We start from the raw sequence: 17,455 nt of genomic DNA on the forward strand, positions 1-17,455 counted from the left end.
ATGTCCAGTTAATTTTTTTTTTTTTTTTTGTATTTTAGGTAGAGATGGGTTTTCACCATGTTGGACAGGCTGATTTTGAATTCCTGACTCCACCCGCTTCAGCCTCCCAAAGTGCTAGGATTACAGCAGTGAGCCACTGTACCCAGCCAGAAAAGAGATTTCTGATTGTGTTAAACTACAGATTGTAATTCAGTAGGTCTGGGGTATGGCCTGAAATTCTGCATTTCATCCCTGCTCTAGTAAACTCATTGTCTAATGGAGAGGGCAGGAACAAAACAAACAAAAATGACATGCAATGCTATGAGTGAAAAAAAAAATCATTTTGCATAAAATTCATTCTAAAAGCAAATGTAATATTTAAACAGGAACCAAAAGCAATCAGTGTGAAGGGACTCAGAAAGGATGATCACATGCTATATGTCAAAAAGCACTGCACTCTTTTAGGTTTTCACATGTATTTGAGCAACTAGAAAACCTGGCATTTCCACTAGAGACATGGAATACAATTTAAGAACACATGACACAGCAATGTATTTGGGAGGCCAGGGCAGGCAGCTCACTTAAAGTCAGGAGTGCTGGTTGTGGCTTTTCTCTCATCTATAAGCAGGTCAAGAGGTCAAGACTAAAAACCTGGGCAGATGACATTATGTAATTAGCATTTTTAAATGAGAGCTAGTTCTTCATATGCAGCATCAGGGGGTCTTCAAGGATCTACATTTCAGAGTAAAGCTGGTCATTCGGCATAAACCTGGGTTTAATATCCAGGGCTTTTAGCACAGTGTGGTGGCTCATGCCTATAATCCTAACATCTTGGGAGGCCGAAGCAGGAGGATCACTTGATCTCAGGGGTTCGAGACCAGCCTGGGCAACACAGTGAGACATCGTCTCTATTAAATAAATAAATAAAAAATAAATAAATAAAATCCAGGGCTTTTGGTAACTAGCCAATGAAAACAGAAAGCACGGGGAAGAGAGAAATTTCAAAGGAAGCCAGAGCTAGAACCCCAGTGTTCTCAGTGGGATGAGATCACACACCAGGATAACAAGCTTGAATTTTTTCTAACTATTGATTTAAGGTCCAAGAACAGAAAAGCACCATTCCACAGCTCTCTACACAAGAGTGGCACCCGAGTCAGCATCATGGAAAATGTAAAGTCCTTTTTTGTTTTTGTTTTTGTAGATACAGTGTCTTGCTGTGTTGCCCAGGCTAGTCTCAAACTCCTGGCCCCAAGCAATCATCCCAGATGTGCTGGGATTACAGGCTTGAGCCACCACCCCTGACCTGGAATTAATAAAGTCTTTGAAAGTTAAGAGGAAACATGAAGCAACAAGGAGAGTGATCACTTACCAAGTTCACCAGAGGACCACCAGAATTCCCAGGCTAAAAGCGGAATTTGAAAAAGACATCAGTGAAGCCAATGAATACATGCCCCCTTGTCCTTTATACATAGCTCCCAAAACAGTTTACCAAAAGCAGCCCACTCTAGTAAGCTCCTATTCCCCTCAGGCTGGCAAAATTGTGCCCCTATCATCACCAATACCCAAAGTAAGTGTAGGTAAAGAACTATAGCAGTGGGACCACCACCTCCTCCTTTTTTTTTAGACAGAGTCTTACTCTGTTGCCCAGGCTGGAATGCAATGGCACAATCTCGACTCACTGCAACCTCTGCCTCCCGGTTCAAGTGATTCTCCTGCCTCAGCCTGTTGAGTAGGTGGGATTACAGGTACCTGCCACCATGCCCGGCTAATTTTTGTATTTTTAGTAGAGACGGGGTTTCATCATGTTGGCCAGACTGGTCTCGAACTCCTGACCTCGTGATCCGCCCACCTTGGCCTCCCAAAGTGCTAGGATTACAGGCGTGAGCCACTATGCCCGATCAAGGGACCACCACCTTCTTATAGGAAGGGTGACCTCCACAACAGACCACCCAATAGCATGGATGCCAGCTATCACATTGAACAGGACAGACCTTAACAAAGTGGCATTCCATTCCTCCCACAGCGATTTAACCAAACCTGGACATTCCCAAAAGGCCAAAGTTCACTCTGACATATTCTTCTCACTGAACTGCCAATATTGTGTGATCCGAGGATAGGCCTCCTGTGTCAGCAATCCCCAAACTTTTTGGCACAGGGATCGGCTTTGTGGAAGACAATTCTTCCACAAAGAGGGGTGGTTTCGGATGAAACTGCTCCACCTCAGATCATCAGGCATGAGTTAGATTCTCATAAGGAACATGCAACCTAGATCCCTTGCATGTGCAGTTCACAATGGGTTTGCACTCCTATGAGAATCTAATGCCGCCGCTGATCTGACAGGAGGTGGAACTCGGGCGGTCATTCTCACTCGCCCATGGCTCACTGCCTGCTGTGCGGCCCAGTTCCTAACAGGCCATGGACCTGTACTGGTCCACAGCCCACGGGTTGGGCACCTCTGTCCTAAGTGACTTACATTAATTGCAGCATCAATCTGGACGTAGTCTATATCTGAATCCTTCATCCCCAGTTCTTTGCCCTTTCGCTGTTTGGTGCTGACAATTCCTGCAGTAGCTGTGTTCTGCAGAGAAACTGGGCTGCCCAGAGCCACCACAAACTCTCCAGCCCGAAGGTCAGATGATCTTCCCAGCATCAGCACAGGAAGGTCAGCCTGCACGTGCCCAAAGAGGCATGAGGAGGACAGAAAGGGTAAACAACAAATCAAGATCAGAATTGACCAATGTGTGTGTTTAACACATATATGATGCTGTCTCTATCACCTTGGCCCTTATCACCTGAGAAGCACCCACTCACACAGCTTCTATGACTGCCTTCTACTTCTTCCTCAAAGTCCAACTACTGTGAAGCTCTCAATTGTTAAGATGACTAGGATCATTTCTAAGATCTAAAACAATTAATTTGTAGAAATTACTATTAGTAAACAGCCAGTGAAGTCACTGGTGAACATAAACTGACATTAGCAATTTACACAGCACCATTCCAGCTCGAAGCTTAACAGTCAAAGTGAATAAGCCACAAACAGAAAGAAGATCACCCAGGGTGACACTTCTCACACTGTAATGTGCGTGCAAATCACCTCGGGATGTTATGTTAATGCAGATTCTGAGTCAGCACATCTATCTGGGTAAAGGCTGAGACTGAATTCTAAAAAGCTCTCAAACACCATGTCAATATATCTGATATGCACACCATGAGTACTATGTGTAGTAAGGACTTCAAAGTATTCCTTAGCAACTTTGAGTCCATTGCAGTAATTTCTGATATCCTAAGACAAATAGAGGAATAATTTTCCCTGAAGCAGGGTTTGTTGAAGAAGGAGTTGAAGGAGGGGGAAAAAAAAAAAAAGACTGCTTGATAGTTAATAGAAACAGTTAGAGGCCAAGCGCAGTGGCTCACACCTGTAATCCTAGCACTTTGGGAGGCCGAGGCAGGCGGATCACTTGAGGTCAGGAGTTTGAGACCAGCCTGACCAACATGGTAAAACCCAGTCTCTACTAAAAGTACAAAAATTAGCCGGGCATGGTGGCAGGCACCTGTAATCCCAGCTATTCAGGAGACTGAGGCAGGAGAATCGCTTGAACCCAGGAGGCAGAGGTTGCAGTGAGCTGAGACTGAGCCACTGCACTCCAGCGTGGGTGACAGAAAGAGACTGTTTCAAAAAGAAAGAAGAAAGAAAAAAGAGAAGAGAAGAAAAGAAAAGAAAAGAGAAAAGAAAAGGTGAGGGACATACAGAAAGGCATTGAAGCAAATAAGAAGGAGTAAAGAACAGAAAGAAACCAGAGAAAAGCATATATTTGACAGAAAAGATGTGGTGTGAGAGTGTAGTGGAGCAGAAAATATCAGCAAATAGATAAAAATCCCCAAATATGCAGACTCTGACTCAGCCCTGAAATACTCACATTCGGTTCAATCTTAATCACCGCAAGATCCAATTTAAGGTCAATATCCTTGACAACGGCTTCATAGAGGGCCCCATTCTGGAGCACCACCTCAATCCACTGCTGGTTCCTGACAATGTGGGCATTGGTAATAATGAGCCCATCCTCAGACACTATGAACCCAGAGCCACTGTACACAGGAACAGGCATGCTGCCGTGAAGTAACCTGTCTCCACAAGACAATAGTATAGACAGAGGGCAAGAAAGTTAGGGGATACAGCCATATCATCTGAGAGTCACGGGAACCTCACTCTTATTAAACATACCTCCATCACAGTTTTCTTTTCTTTATTTCTTTTTTCTTTTTTTCTTTTTTCTTTTTTTGAGACAGAATCTCGCTCTGTTGCCCAGGCTGGAGTGCAGTGGCACAATCTCGGCTCACTGCAACCACCTCCCGGGTTCAAGCAATTTTCCTGCCTCAGCCTCCCAAGTAGCTGAGATTACAGGCATGCACCACCATGCCTGACTAAGTTTTATATTTTTCGTAGAGATGGGGTTTCACCATGTTGGCCAGGCTGGTCTCGAACGCCTGACCTCAGGTGATACACACGCCTCGGCCTCCCAAAGTGCTGGAATTACAGGCGTGAGCCACCATGCCCAGACTTCCATCACAGTTTTCTCAGACATTTCACTTTTCCCTGGCTATGCGTAAATTTTCTCCATGTATCAATGGACTTGGCACGCACAGGGCCCCAGCCATCTCTTGTAAGCATGGTTGAGAGCTGGCTCCAGCTCTCCTTTTCCAGGGACACTGCCTCTTCAGAGTTGGTTAGTGTAGCAGCCCATGGGTTCTCTGCTGCGAAAAGGCTGAACCCAATCCTCATACTAGAGGCAAAAGTGAGCCTCGTATCACAGTATCAAGGACCCAGGTAGGAGAGAATCAAAGGGCTCTGACTCAGGCTTAGTTTCTGCCACCAACTGGCCTCGTAACATAGGACAAATTAACCCTGCTCTCTGGGTCTGGATTTCCTTGCATCCAAAGTGGGGGCTGAGCAAGAACACAATCAAAATGCCTACTAAGCTGGTTGTGGTGGCTCACACCCATAATCCCAGCACCTTGGGAGGCTAAGGTGGCAGATCGTTTGGGTCCAAGAGTTCGAGACCAGCCTGGGCAATATAAAAATACCTTGTCTCTCCAAAAAATACAAATATTAGCTGGGTGTGGTGGCACCTGCCTATAGTCCCAGTTACTCCAGAGGCTGAGGTGGGAGGATTACTTGAGCCTGGTAGATGGAGCTGCAGTGAGCTATATGATCTGTCATTGCATTTCAGCCTTGGCGACAGAGCAAGACCTCGTCTCAAAAAAAAAAGAAAAGAAAATGCCTACTAGCTCTTACATCTGATCTTAAATTTTGTCTGTGGCAGGAGGGGGAAAAGCACCAGCCACCTAAGTAGGCAGGGGGAGCTCGGATTTGGAAGTCATCCTTGTTCCTCTGCTCTTTGGTTAAATGACCTTGAACAGGTTATTCAACGTCTTTACGTCTCAGTTTCCTCACTGGTTTTTTAGGATTAAATGACGCTTACGAAGGGTCTGGAGTAGGTAGGCACGCAGAAACCATTAGCTGGGACAGTGGAGGTCTTCCTCCTCCTCCTTTACCTGCCCCACAGTTTAATGTGAACCACCGATGGCGCCACCTTCTCCACCACTGCGGCGATGAAGTTGTGATTCCTCCTGAGCGGGCCTGCCCTTCTGCTCCCTATGAAGAAATACTGGGTCAAGAGTAGGCCTCGATCGAACCAGACCTGCTATCCTAGTTGGAAAAATGTTAAAGGCAAGTCAGTGTTCAAAAGGTGCATGGTGAGGGAGAATCCACACAGCAGCCGGTAAAGAGCCCCTGTTGCGGAGGAAAGGAAATCAGGAACAGAGAGGGGTCGAATCCAGGAGGCAAATGACGCAGGAGGACCCTGCGCGAACTGTGCGGTCTCAGTGAGGTCTTGTTCCTTTACGCTCCTCCAGAGTTAGAAGGTGTCCCCAGGGCGCGAGTCCCCCGCGGCTCACCTGTATCCCTGCAGTTCCCCCACTGCACAGGCACGGCCGGGATATTGCCCAGGCGGCGCACGGCACGGTTTTCGGCCCGGAGCGCACACAGGCTGGGGTACGTGCGCCTGTCGCTGCCGCACACGGCCCCTCCCTTGGTCGGGCAACCGCAGGTGCTGGGGAGCCCGGGGCGCAGCGGCTCGAAGCACTGCAGCCCCGGGGCGCACGGCTGTCCCTGCGCCCCGCCGCAGACTTGACCCTCGGCCGCGGGGCAGACGCGGCAACAGCGGCACAGGTCGAGCACCGGCGTGGTCCCCAGCGCGCAGGTGGGCAGCGCGGGGCAGCGCGTGGGCTGGCAGACCGCGGGGCAGGCCAGCTGGGTATGTAGTCTCTCAGCCCCGGCCCAGAGGACCGGCACCAGGAGCAACAGCAGCCCCGGCAGGAGGCATAGTTCCAGCCCTGCGGGCCGCAGCTGAGGTCTAATCATCCTGCTCCTTCCTTCCTCGCTTCCACTCTTCAGTGACTTCACTCTGGACCTGCAAACGCTCCTAAATGAGAGACACTTTCTCCCGGCCATGGCGCCGCCTCCGCCGGCCCCCAAACTTTAAGGGGCAGAGCCTGGCATACCTCTCCACACACACACCCGTACATCCCCTACCACCCGCCCCCGTCCGGTCCGCGCCCCGGAGCCAGGTTCTCCCCCAGGCAATGAGGGGAAGGTCTCTAGCCCTACCCGGAGGAGGAACCTACCTCCTGAAATCCCTAAAACCGACAATGGGGGCAGACTGATAAGAAAGCTCACCCACTCGTGGTCAGAAGGTCAGTATTAGAAAAGCACATGGCCATATTTCAGTATTTCACATGGTTTTATTACAAAACAAGCCACAAAACAGTTTTAGAAAAGTTTTGCTACATACCAATTAGGAGATCACATAAAATGAGAAGCGTAACAGTTTCCATGCACTCAGCCTAGTGCTTACTGCGAGTGCATTTCACAGCTGAAACATCACTGCTTTAAAACACAGAATCATGCTACCCCTTCATAAGCAGAGGGGGAGGAGGTCAAACAGTATGTTTTTGCCAAACATTGCTTTATCTGAACTCCATCTAGTATGAAGGACTGGCTGCCGCAGGCAATAACACAGAGAGGGAAAAGGAACTAAGGAAGAAAAGGATGCTGGCAGACAAGATTTAACAAACCTGTCCACTTCCGACATGTCTAAAGTTTATAAACAAAGCTCACTTGGGGACACTCAATTTCCAAAATGCTGTGACCTCCACATATGTTATCTGATTTACACTGAAAACAAACCTACTAAATTCTACCCCTCAACTACCGAACCTGCTATTTATTCTTGGGGTCCTTTTAGCCCATATAAGAGTATATTTATATTCAGAAATAGAAAAGAAAAAAACGTTTGCTTCAAGTAGACTAAGAAGCTGGACCTTAAAACTACTTTCTTTCTCGTGGGAGCTGAGTATTCAACTCAGAAACAGATGTATAACTCCAATATTCTGACCTGACATCAATCTCCATAATACATGGCTCAATACCTTTATGATGTCTCACTTAACACTAAAGGCCAAATTATTTTTATCAACCATCAGCTGACATTGAGTAAGCAAGTCTCTTGAAGCTTTCAAAAGTAATGGATGGTGGCCAGGTGTGGTGGCTCACACCTATAATCTGAGTTCTTTGGAGGCTGTGAGGCAGGAGGATCACTTGAGCCCAGGAGGTCCAGGCTGCAGTGAGCCATGATCAGGCCACTGCACTCCAGCCTGGATGACAGAGTGAAACACTGTTTCTAAAAATAAAAGTTGGCCGGGCACGGTGGCTCAAGCCTGTAATCCCAGCACTTTGGGAGGCCGAGACGGGCGGATCACGAGGTCAGGAGATCAAGACCATCCTGATGAACACGGTGAAACCCCCGTCTCTACTAAAAAACACAAAAAAACTAGCCGGGCGAGGTGGCGGGCACCTGTAGTCCCGGCTACTCGGGAGGCTGAGGCAGGAGAAGGGCGTAAACCTGGGAGGCGGAGCTTGTAGTGAGCTGAGATCCGGCCACTGCACTCCAGCCTGGGCGACAGAGCGAGACTCCGTCTCAAAAAAAATAAAAAATAAAAAAATAAAAGTTAAAGAATAATGGATGGCATTATTCAGCCATAGGGAAGACCACCTGAAATACTGTTAGTAGGTCAAGACCACTTCAAAAGCCTTATGAAAAGAGCACAACTCAGGCAAGGCTTTTATTCCACAAAGAAAATGCAGTACATTTTTTAGTTCCTTTAAAAAAAAAACTCAGATTTACTCCAGAGCCTATGCACTTAGTCACCAATCTATACTGCATCCCCACCCTATTTTTTCCATTTGGTTCGATTTTATACATTTAAAACTAACTGCTTTGGTCAAATACGTACCATCTTTGGTTCACATTAAAATATTATGGTTTAAAATTGGCCAGAAGTTAAGAAATATCAACAAAATAGGAAGTTTGAAATACAATTTAGGAATGAGAAAGGTTTCAGAGCTTGTTTCACTGAAGATAATAATTTATCTCATGTTGAACTACATTAACAATGTTCTGGCCGGGTGCAGTGGCTTACACCTGTAATCCCAGCACTTTAGGAGGCTGAGGCAGGAGGATCACTTGAGCCCAGGAGTTTGAGACCAGCCTGGGCAACATAGCCAGGCCCTGTACATACAAAAAAATTAAAAATTAGCCAGGCGTGGTAGCACAACCCTGTAGTCCTAGCTACTTGGGAAGCTAACATGGGAGGATTGCTTAAGCCCAGGGGTTCAAAGTTACGATGAACTATGATCACACCACTGCACTCTAGCCTGGATAAGAGAGTGAGACCCTGTCTTTTAAAAATTAAAAACAAGCAATGCCCTAACGTGGAATTCCCAAGTGTTTGCCAATTGACAAGATTTCCATTTGACCATCTTAGTGTCCTCGTTTCCCTTTGTCAGGATAATACCATATGGATTCTAAATATGTTTAATGTAATACATTCTCAAAAGAGATCTTGCTGAATAAGAAATCAGCTTATTATAATGGCCAATAAATTTAGCAATAGTAATCTATCAGGTAATTTATTTAAAAGAAAAGAGAGACAGAGATAAACGGGTAGATTTTCACAATATAAACACCAAAAGAGGACATCTTTTCCGTGAGTCAGGGAATATTTAAAGAGATCTCACAAGTTTCCATTTTCATTAGATCCACATCACATATTTTGTGCTTTCTTTGAATAGCCGAAGAATTTTCTTCGGGAACATATGAGAGTAAAACCAGAGCTAAGGAGCTATAAGAATTTGGAATGGCTTCTTGAAATCATGCTGCTCCAAGTATGTCGTAATCACTCATAAATTACTCCCAAACCAAGAATTTCTGAGGGCAAAAGCACACCAGCGTGTACAGGAAAGGCAGAGGAAGGGACGGAAGGGAGAGAAAGAGGGAACAGTGTGGATGTCCAGTTTTATACCAGGACAACTAGGCCAAACTCAATTTAAATGAATAGCTCCAAAGCAGTGCAGTCAGAAAAAGTTCTCAGTGTGACACAGACTTCAGGGAAACAACATGTCCTGAAAGAAACATGATTCCCCTCAAGCCACTAAGGATTTTCTCATCAAGTGTTTTCACCTCTGCATTAGATTTGGACACACGAAGAGGAGAGCATTTACTCAGGTAAAAATAATTCTCTTAGTCTCTTCCTCTAGTCACTAATTTTTAACTTAAAAATACAATTGACTGATCTAGCTGATAAAAGTTACTGACAGAAATAAGCTAAGTTCTCTCTTCCTTTGAATGCTGGCAGCAATTCACCATATAAACTGGATGGAAGAATTCTCCCAGGGACACTGGAAATGGTATCTTTTTGTCAGATGGAAGGAGGTACGCCCTAAAATTTGGGTGGGACACTCAGTTATCTTTTATTTTTTGAGATGGAGTTTCACTCTTGTTGCTGAGGCTGGAGTGCAATGGCGTGATATTGGCTTACTGCAACCTCCACCTCCCAGGTTCAAGTGAATCTCCTGCCTCAGCCTCCTGGATAGGTGGGATTACAGGCCTGCACCACCATGCCCGGCTAATTTTGCATATTTTTTAGTAGAGGCGAGGTTTCAGCATGTTGACCAGGCTGATCTCGAACTCCTGACCTCAGGTGATCCACCCACCTCAGCCTCCCAAAAGTGCTGGGATTACAGGCGTGACCCACCACGCCCACCCAACAATCAATTTTCTAGGCTCTTTTATCTGAGGAATCTCTGGCCAGCAACTCATAACCTCTAAATCAATGTTTCTATGCCAAGCTTCTTTCATTAAAAATCTCTCTCTCTCTCTCTAGATTCTTTTTGTATCTCGTCATGTTAAGTACATGGAAACTCATCCTATTACAGGGTCTGATCATGCAAGCACACAAGGCTTCATTCAAAGGGCAACAGCAAGAAGAAAGAGAAAGCAAGTATGCAAGGGTACAAAACACACAGTGCTTAAGATTAGACTAATGTTGGCCCATTCCAAAAGAGCTGCGAGGCACCTGGACTGAAAACAAAATGAAAAAACTAAAACAAGGACAAGGAAATAAAACTTGGTCAGTGGTGAAACTGGACTTCCAGCCCCCTCTGGAGAGGAACTGCTAAAATAATCTCTCTCCAGGAAGACCTCAGAATAGTTAGAATAGAATAGGTAGCTTCCTCTCCACGGAGTATGCCTACAGGTCTAACCTAGTGACTTCCCCAAATTAAATACACTGCACTGATATCACGCGCACACACACACACACACACGCACACACACACACACACAGCCAGCTGGATGGGGCCCTCCCTCCCAAAGAACATCCACAGGAATATGAGTGACATAAAGGCCTCTGACTACCCTCCAATAAGATAGAGAAATTGAGTCACAGCCTCCTTCTTTCAAGTCCTCCCTCCCTCCCTCCCACGGCACTGTGCTCCATCACACATCAGAGGTCCGTATGTTTTCATCATCAAGGTTGAACATAAATGGCTTCTCCTTGGGGTGCTGGGGCTCCGATCGGTGCCTTATCCTGGAGCTGGGCAGCACCCCAGCAGTGCTGCCCTCCCCAGGACGAGGCGTGAACAAAGAGTCCTCTGAAGTCTCTCCAGCTGTAAGCAGCTTCTCCCCAGTCTGGGGGACAGGTGTCCAGGGCTGCCAGGAGGAGGCCACAGAGGGGGCTTTGCAGAGGGCTTTCTTTTCCTCCAAAGGTGGCCGCCCCCTGCCCAGGATAGAGTTGGGCCCACTTGAAAGGCTGGAAATTCCAGGTCGGGTCAAAGAAATGGATCTAGAAAAGGACGTTTCCTATAAAAATAAAAGGAAGAAAAAGACACAACAAAGTTAGGGCTTTTCAGACAATGTTTATCACAGAGTCCCAGGAAGAGTACCCAACCAGGATCACCACCTCATAGGTCCAGGGACGCTTGCCTACAAAAACGAAAAACGGTCAACGGGATCCACTCCAGATATGTCAAGGTCAGCCTGGCAGTGAGACTTGCAGGACATATCAGAAATTCTATTTCTCGGCCGGGCGTGGTGGCTCATGCCTGAAATCCCAGCACTTTGGGAGCCTGAGGCGGGCGGATCACCTGAGGTCAGGAGTTTGAGACCAGCCTGGCCAACATGGTGAAACCCCATTTCTACTAAAAATACAAAAATATTAGCCAGGCGTGGTGGCGTGTGCCTGTAATCCCAGCTACTTGGGAGGCTGAGGCAGGAGAATTGCTTGAACCCAGGAGGCAGGGGTTGCAGTAAGCTGAGATCGTGCCACTGCACTCCAGTCTGGGCGACAGAGTGAGACTCCGTCTCAAAAAAAAAAAAAAAAAAATTCCATTTCTCTATCCAACCCTACCTCATCTCCTCCCACAACCAAAAAGAGAAAAATAAAAATGTGTACCCAAATTAGTAGAATGAGAAAAACAAGCAAGACAGCCTGAGGCTTCAGCTGCATCTTGGGACAGGGATGCTTGCCTACATCACCAAATAAAACATGCCTGCCCAAGGGGAATTCATCTCTGAGTTGACACTGTGCAACAGAAAGGAAGTGACTTACTCTGGGGTGGCACTTGAGGGCCTGGACAGCTGCCCCAATCTCCTTAATCCAGCTGTGCATGTCTTCTGGACTGTCCGCCTGCAAAATATCCATGGGTCTTACCAAGAAATTTTAGGCACTATGATTTCAGCTTCCAAGTCTCTGACTCAATATTAAGTTTATAACATTACACCATTAGGGGTGGAAAGCATCTCAGAAATCATCTAGTCCAGTAGCTTTCAGACTTTTAAGGACATGTTTTCCCTGTAATATCTTATTTGATACCCAATAAATAAAACCGCTCAAAGTGGACCTGCTCTGAAATGGGGCACAGGCTGTGGGGAAGGGGAAAGTTTAAGACCCCATTCCCCTGCTAAAGTCCGTCACTCCCTCCAGAAAGCAAATGATCCAGTCTAGCCTCCTAGTTTTACAAAAAAGGAAAATGAGGCCCAGAAAGCCGAAGCCCAAGATTTACGGCTGATAGAGAGTCGAGTGCTCCTCACTCTCAACACAGTTGCCTTTCTACTCTAACTATCGGAACAGAATAATCCCACTTTCAATTCCAGCCCTATTAAAGCCAAATCCTACTGTAAATCCTCCAAGGTATGTATTGCCTTCAGAAATGGGGCTTTTCTCAGAATATGAGCTACTGGGTCCGTTTTGAAATTTACAAGGAACTCAAACAACTCAACAACAACAACAACATCATAAATCATCCCATTAAGAAGTGTAGGCCAAGCGCGGTGGCTCATGCCTATAATCCCAGCACTTGGGAGGCCGAGGAGGGCAGACTGCCTGAGCTCAGGAGTTTGCAATCAGCCTGGGCAACATGGTGAAACTCCGTCTCTAATAAATGACAAAAAATTAGCCAGGAGTGGTGGCGTGCGCCTATAGTCCCAGCTATTCAGGAGGCTGAGGCAGGAGAGTTGCTTGAATGCGGGAAGCGGAGGTTGCAGTGAGCCGAGATCACACCACTGCACTCCAGTCTGGGTGACAGAGCAAGACTCTATCTCAAAAAAAAAAAAAGTGAGAAAAAGGACATGAATAGTTTTCAAAACAAGACATACAAGTGGCCAAAAAGCATCTGAAAAAATGTTCAATATCCCTAATCACTGGAGAAATGCAAATTAAAATCATGATGAGATATCATCTCATACCAGTCAGAATAGCTATTATTAAGACAAAAAGTAGATGATGGCAAGGATGTGGGGAAAAGGACCACTTATACACTGCTGATAGGCATGTAAATTAGTACAACCTTTATGGAAAGGAGTAGAGAGATTTCTCAAAGAACTAAAAATAGAACTACCATTCAGCTCAGCAATCCCACTAGTGGATGTCTCTCCAAAGGAAAAGAAATCATTATATCTTCACATGTGCCCCCAAACCTAAAATAAAACTTTAAATTTTTTTAAGAAAATCATTATATCAAAAAGATACCTGCACCCGTATGTTTATTGCAGCACTATTCACAATAGCAAGGTCATGGACCCAACTAAGTGTCCATCAGCAGAGGGCTGGATAAAGAAAATGTGGTGTACATATGTATAATGGAATACTACTCATCTATAAAAATGAATGAAATCATGTCTTTTGCAGAAATATGGATGAAACTATTATCTTAAGTGAAACAACTCAGACACAGAAAGTCAAATACCACATATTCTCACTTATAACTGGGAGCTAAATAATGTGAACACATGGACATAGAGTGTGAAGCAATTGTCACTGGAGACATGGAAGGGGGGGAGGGTGGGAGGTGGGTGAGGGATGAGAAATTACTTGATGGGTACAATGCACAATACTCAGGTGATGGTTACAGCAAAAGCCCAGACTTCACCAACAGGCAATATATTCAAGTAACAAAACCGCACTTGTACCCCTTAAATTTATACGAAAAAAAAAAAAGAGTTGTGACTTTGCTATTGTGAATAAAACTTTAAAAAAATTTTAAAGAATCATGGGACTTGGAGCACCACGCTTCACAGTATGTGAAGGATGAAGCCGTTAAACTTCAAGTATTTCCTCCCAGAAACAACCTATAAACCCCAGAAGGGGGCAGCAGCGGCTCTATGAAAAAAGGGAGGAAACTCCAGCGGCCTTGCTACTGCAGGTGGAGCCTGTCCGTGCCCTCCAGCTTTATAGGGGTTGAGTTCAAGTGAACAGAGCAAACGCTGGCTGAGGACCCCACCCCGTGTTACGTGCTGCATCAGGTGCCAGACACAGACATGGGACCAGGTGGAATCTCCAGAAATATGCCTGTTAGCCTTCCTCTGACTCCAGCATCATCCCCTAACAGTCCCACCAAAACACACACGCGTTCATTAGTGTGCACGTGCAGATGTATGTGCCACCACCACACAATAGCCCCCAAAGGTCTCCACATCCCCCTTCATCCTCTCCATCCCCAAAGTGACTCCTTCTCTTTGCATTCTATCAGGAAAAGACATGACCAGTAAAACAAAAATTCTCAAACCTGCATCCCTACCCCGTCCTATCATCCCAAAACAAACCCTCCTTGGTTAGATGTGTGCGGGAGACACCTACAAGGGAAACCTTTCATGTCCTGGCGCACGAGGGCAAAAAGGGTATAGTGACAAGTGCCCAAAGCGAACACCTCTCTAACATGTGCTCTACCTGCAAACTTACTAGGACTCTCTACCCGCTTGACTTTTTCCAGTTACTTGACAATCTGATGGTTTCCCAAGAAAAAGACAAACCCATCCTTGGTCCAAAAAGATCACCAGGATAAGGACTCCAAGATCCTTCCAGAAGGTTCTTTACAAATACCAGGGCTGGCCTGCTCCACAAGCTTAATTGTTGAGGGAATTAAACGACCTCAATTAGGAAAAGCTGTTGAAATAGGGCCGGATGCACAGAATGGGCTCTATAAGTAGCAGATATTATTGTTGTTTTCACTGTTATTATATGATATGAGAGAAACAAATGAAGCCTTAAAAACCACCATTTACAGATAAGCGCATTGCCCTCTCCATAAGATCTTTTCTCGGTTTCCTCATCCTCAAACTGCAGATAATTCCTACCTCAAAGATCAAATCATCAAGATCAAATAAGATTATGTATTTGGAGGTGAAAAAAAGGTTATTTTGAATTTGAATGAGATGGACGTGATCGTGCATTAGGAGAAAAGCATTTATGAGAGATTTTCCTCCTAGGGAAACAAAAGATGATTTGGTAGGAGGCATATGAGCTGAGGGAGAAACAGTCTCCTGTGTCACACAGGAGATCTGACATTTTCATTAAACAGACAGGAACATCCCCAGGATGACAATCTGATAATCCAGGAGTGTTAAGCTATCTCCATGATCCTTCCAGCAGTCTAGTGAAATGCTTCCCACCATGTCAAATGCTGCCCCCACAGGCCACAGGCCACCTGCCTGACTGCACTTTGAAGTACTGCCTCCCCACAAACTCCTCCAGGAACTGTCGCACAGCAAGCCCGGGTGTCTTCACGCAGCCTCTGCTTAACAAGAAATCACAGAATCACAGAAAACTAGGAATATCTTGATTTAGATGGGCACTCAAGTGCAGGAATCAAAATACCAACTATTATGCTTGGATGACTACCTAACACAATTTGTTATTTTTCCCCCGTTTTCCTTTGTGCAAGTAATAAGGGCTCATTAAAGACGACATAGAAAATAAACGTACAAAAATAAAAAACTGAAATCGGCTGGATGCTGTGGTTCAAGCCTGTAATCCCACAACTTTAGAAAGCTAACGTTTAGAATGTGGGAAGATGGCTTAAGTCCAGGAGTTCGAGACCAGCATGGGCAACAGAGCAAGACCTCTTCTCCCTAAACTTTGCAAAAAAAAAAAAAAAAGGAAATAAGAAAAAAATTAAAATCGCTTTAAAACCTCACAAAACTCTAAAATAACAACTGAGAGCAAATCCAGTCTTTTTGCTATTCATTTTTCTTTGTTTTCCAAAATACAAAGACACATTGTATCTCGATTTTTTTTTTCAGTTAATAATAGAAGGATTCTTCCATGTTATCAGACGTCTTCGTAAACATTTTCAGGGGATCCAAGTGGATATACTATGGTTCACTCACCTAGTCCTCTAAAACAGTGGTCCTCAACCTTTTCAGCATAGGAATCGGTTTTGTGAAAGACAATTTTTCCATGAATGGGGAGGGGGATGACGGGTGGTTTCGGGATGAAACTGTTCCACCTCAGATCATCAGGCACTATATTCTCATAGGAAGTGCACAACCTAGATCCCTCACATGCACAATTCACAAGAGGGTTCGCAGTCCTGTGAGAATTTAATGCCGCTGCTGATCTGACAGGAGGTGGAACTCGGGCGATAATGTTTGCTCTCCTACTGCTCACCTCCTGCTGTGCGCTCAGGTTCCTAACAGGCCATGGACCAGTACCAGTCCACAGCCCAGGGTTTGGGGATCCCTGCTCTAAAACATATTTTGAATATTCCCTATTCTCCTCTTATATAAATAATGCTGCTACTCACATCTTCGGGGATAAAGCTTTTTCCATATTTAGGAATATTTAGGAATCCTCAGCTCCCAAGGCAATTACTAAATTAAAGAAGTCACACCCTTTTAAATCTCTTGTTACATCTGGCCAGAGGGATTTCTGGCCAATAATATATATTTCATTTGCCAACATTTTTGTTACATGCACCCTTGCTAGAATTAAATATTATAATTTTTTAAATCTTTGCTAATATGATAGGTAAAATAATTAAATCTCTTTCTTAAAACATTTAGTAATTAGTGAAGATGGAAATTGTTTACTAGTTATATTTCTTGCCTAATTCTCTAATTCCTTCTTAAGAACATTTTTTGGTCAGATAACCTAGATAGTAACTCAGCCACGAAGATAAACGCTACCCCCTAATAAATGTTATTTTAAAATACTGCTCAAAAAGAAAATCAGACATTGCAATTAATTCCATATGAGAAGAAACAATGTTATTTTATTGAGATAATTACAACCTTTTTTTTTTTATTTTTAAATTTTTTTTGGAGCAGCATATCCTGGCCTCAAGCCATCCTCCTGCCTCAGCCTCCCAAAGTGCTGGGATTACAGGCATGAGCCGCCAGGCCTGGCCTATAAATCTCTCCTAGTAGTTTCAAGAACTGGGATTCATGAGAAACAAAAACTCAACGAAACTTCAAAATTGTATGCAAAAATTATGGTTATATACATATCTATTTTTATGGAAAGCCTGTGCTTAGCTTTCATCAAAATCTTAAAACCACATCACAAAGTAGCTTCATGAACCAGAGGTTTAAAAAAAAAAAAAAAAAAAAACCATAGCTGAAGTCTACCCACCCATGATGAATTACCATGAGACTAAAAACATGCTTTAAACTCAGTAAAACAAAAAAAGAAGTGCCAAGGTCATAGCTTCATCTCTTCCTGGTGTGCTTATGTGTGTGCACCTGTTTCTGGAGTTGGTTCAAAAGAAAAAGTAGGATTTCTGTCCTTGAGGGCAATTTTTGAG

At 44.8% G+C, this 17,455-nt stretch overlaps 2 protein-coding genes across 2 annotated transcripts in view; both read right to left on the reverse strand.

Moving 5' to 3' along the window:
- HTRA4 (HtrA serine peptidase 4) overlaps positions 1–6,675 on the reverse strand; it is a 21,897-nt gene extending 15,222 nt beyond the window's left edge. The window contains exons 1-5 of the mRNA XM_011960677.1: positions 5,935–6,675; positions 5,533–5,632; positions 3,897–4,101; positions 2,453–2,647; positions 1,349–1,381 (exon numbers count right to left, since the gene is read on the reverse strand). Coding sequence (XP_011816067.1) covers positions 1,349–1,381; positions 2,453–2,647; positions 3,897–4,101; positions 5,533–5,632; positions 5,935–6,490 — 1,089 coding nt within the window. The 5' untranslated portion in view covers positions 6,491–6,675. The remainder of the gene's footprint in view (positions 1–1,348; positions 1,382–2,452; positions 2,648–3,896; positions 4,102–5,532; positions 5,633–5,934) is intronic.
- A 2,326-nt stretch (positions 6,676–9,001) lies between these two features.
- PLEKHA2 (pleckstrin homology domain containing, family A (phosphoinositide binding specific) member 2) overlaps positions 9,002–17,455 on the reverse strand; it is a 71,514-nt gene continuing 63,060 nt past the window's right edge. The window contains exons 11-12 of the mRNA XM_011960678.1: positions 11,986–12,063; positions 9,002–11,237 (exon numbers count right to left, since the gene is read on the reverse strand). Of these exons, the coding sequence (XP_011816068.1) occupies positions 10,875–11,237; positions 11,986–12,063 (441 nt within the window). The 3' untranslated portion in view covers positions 9,002–10,874. The remainder of the gene's footprint in view (positions 11,238–11,985; positions 12,064–17,455) is intronic.

Source organism: Colobus angolensis, unplaced genomic scaffold (assembly GCF_000951035.1).
Source record: "Colobus angolensis palliatus isolate OR3802 unplaced genomic scaffold, Cang.pa_1.0 Scaffold52, whole genome shotgun sequence".
Taxonomy (NCBI): Eukaryota; Metazoa; Chordata; class Mammalia; order Primates; family Cercopithecidae; genus Colobus; species Colobus angolensis.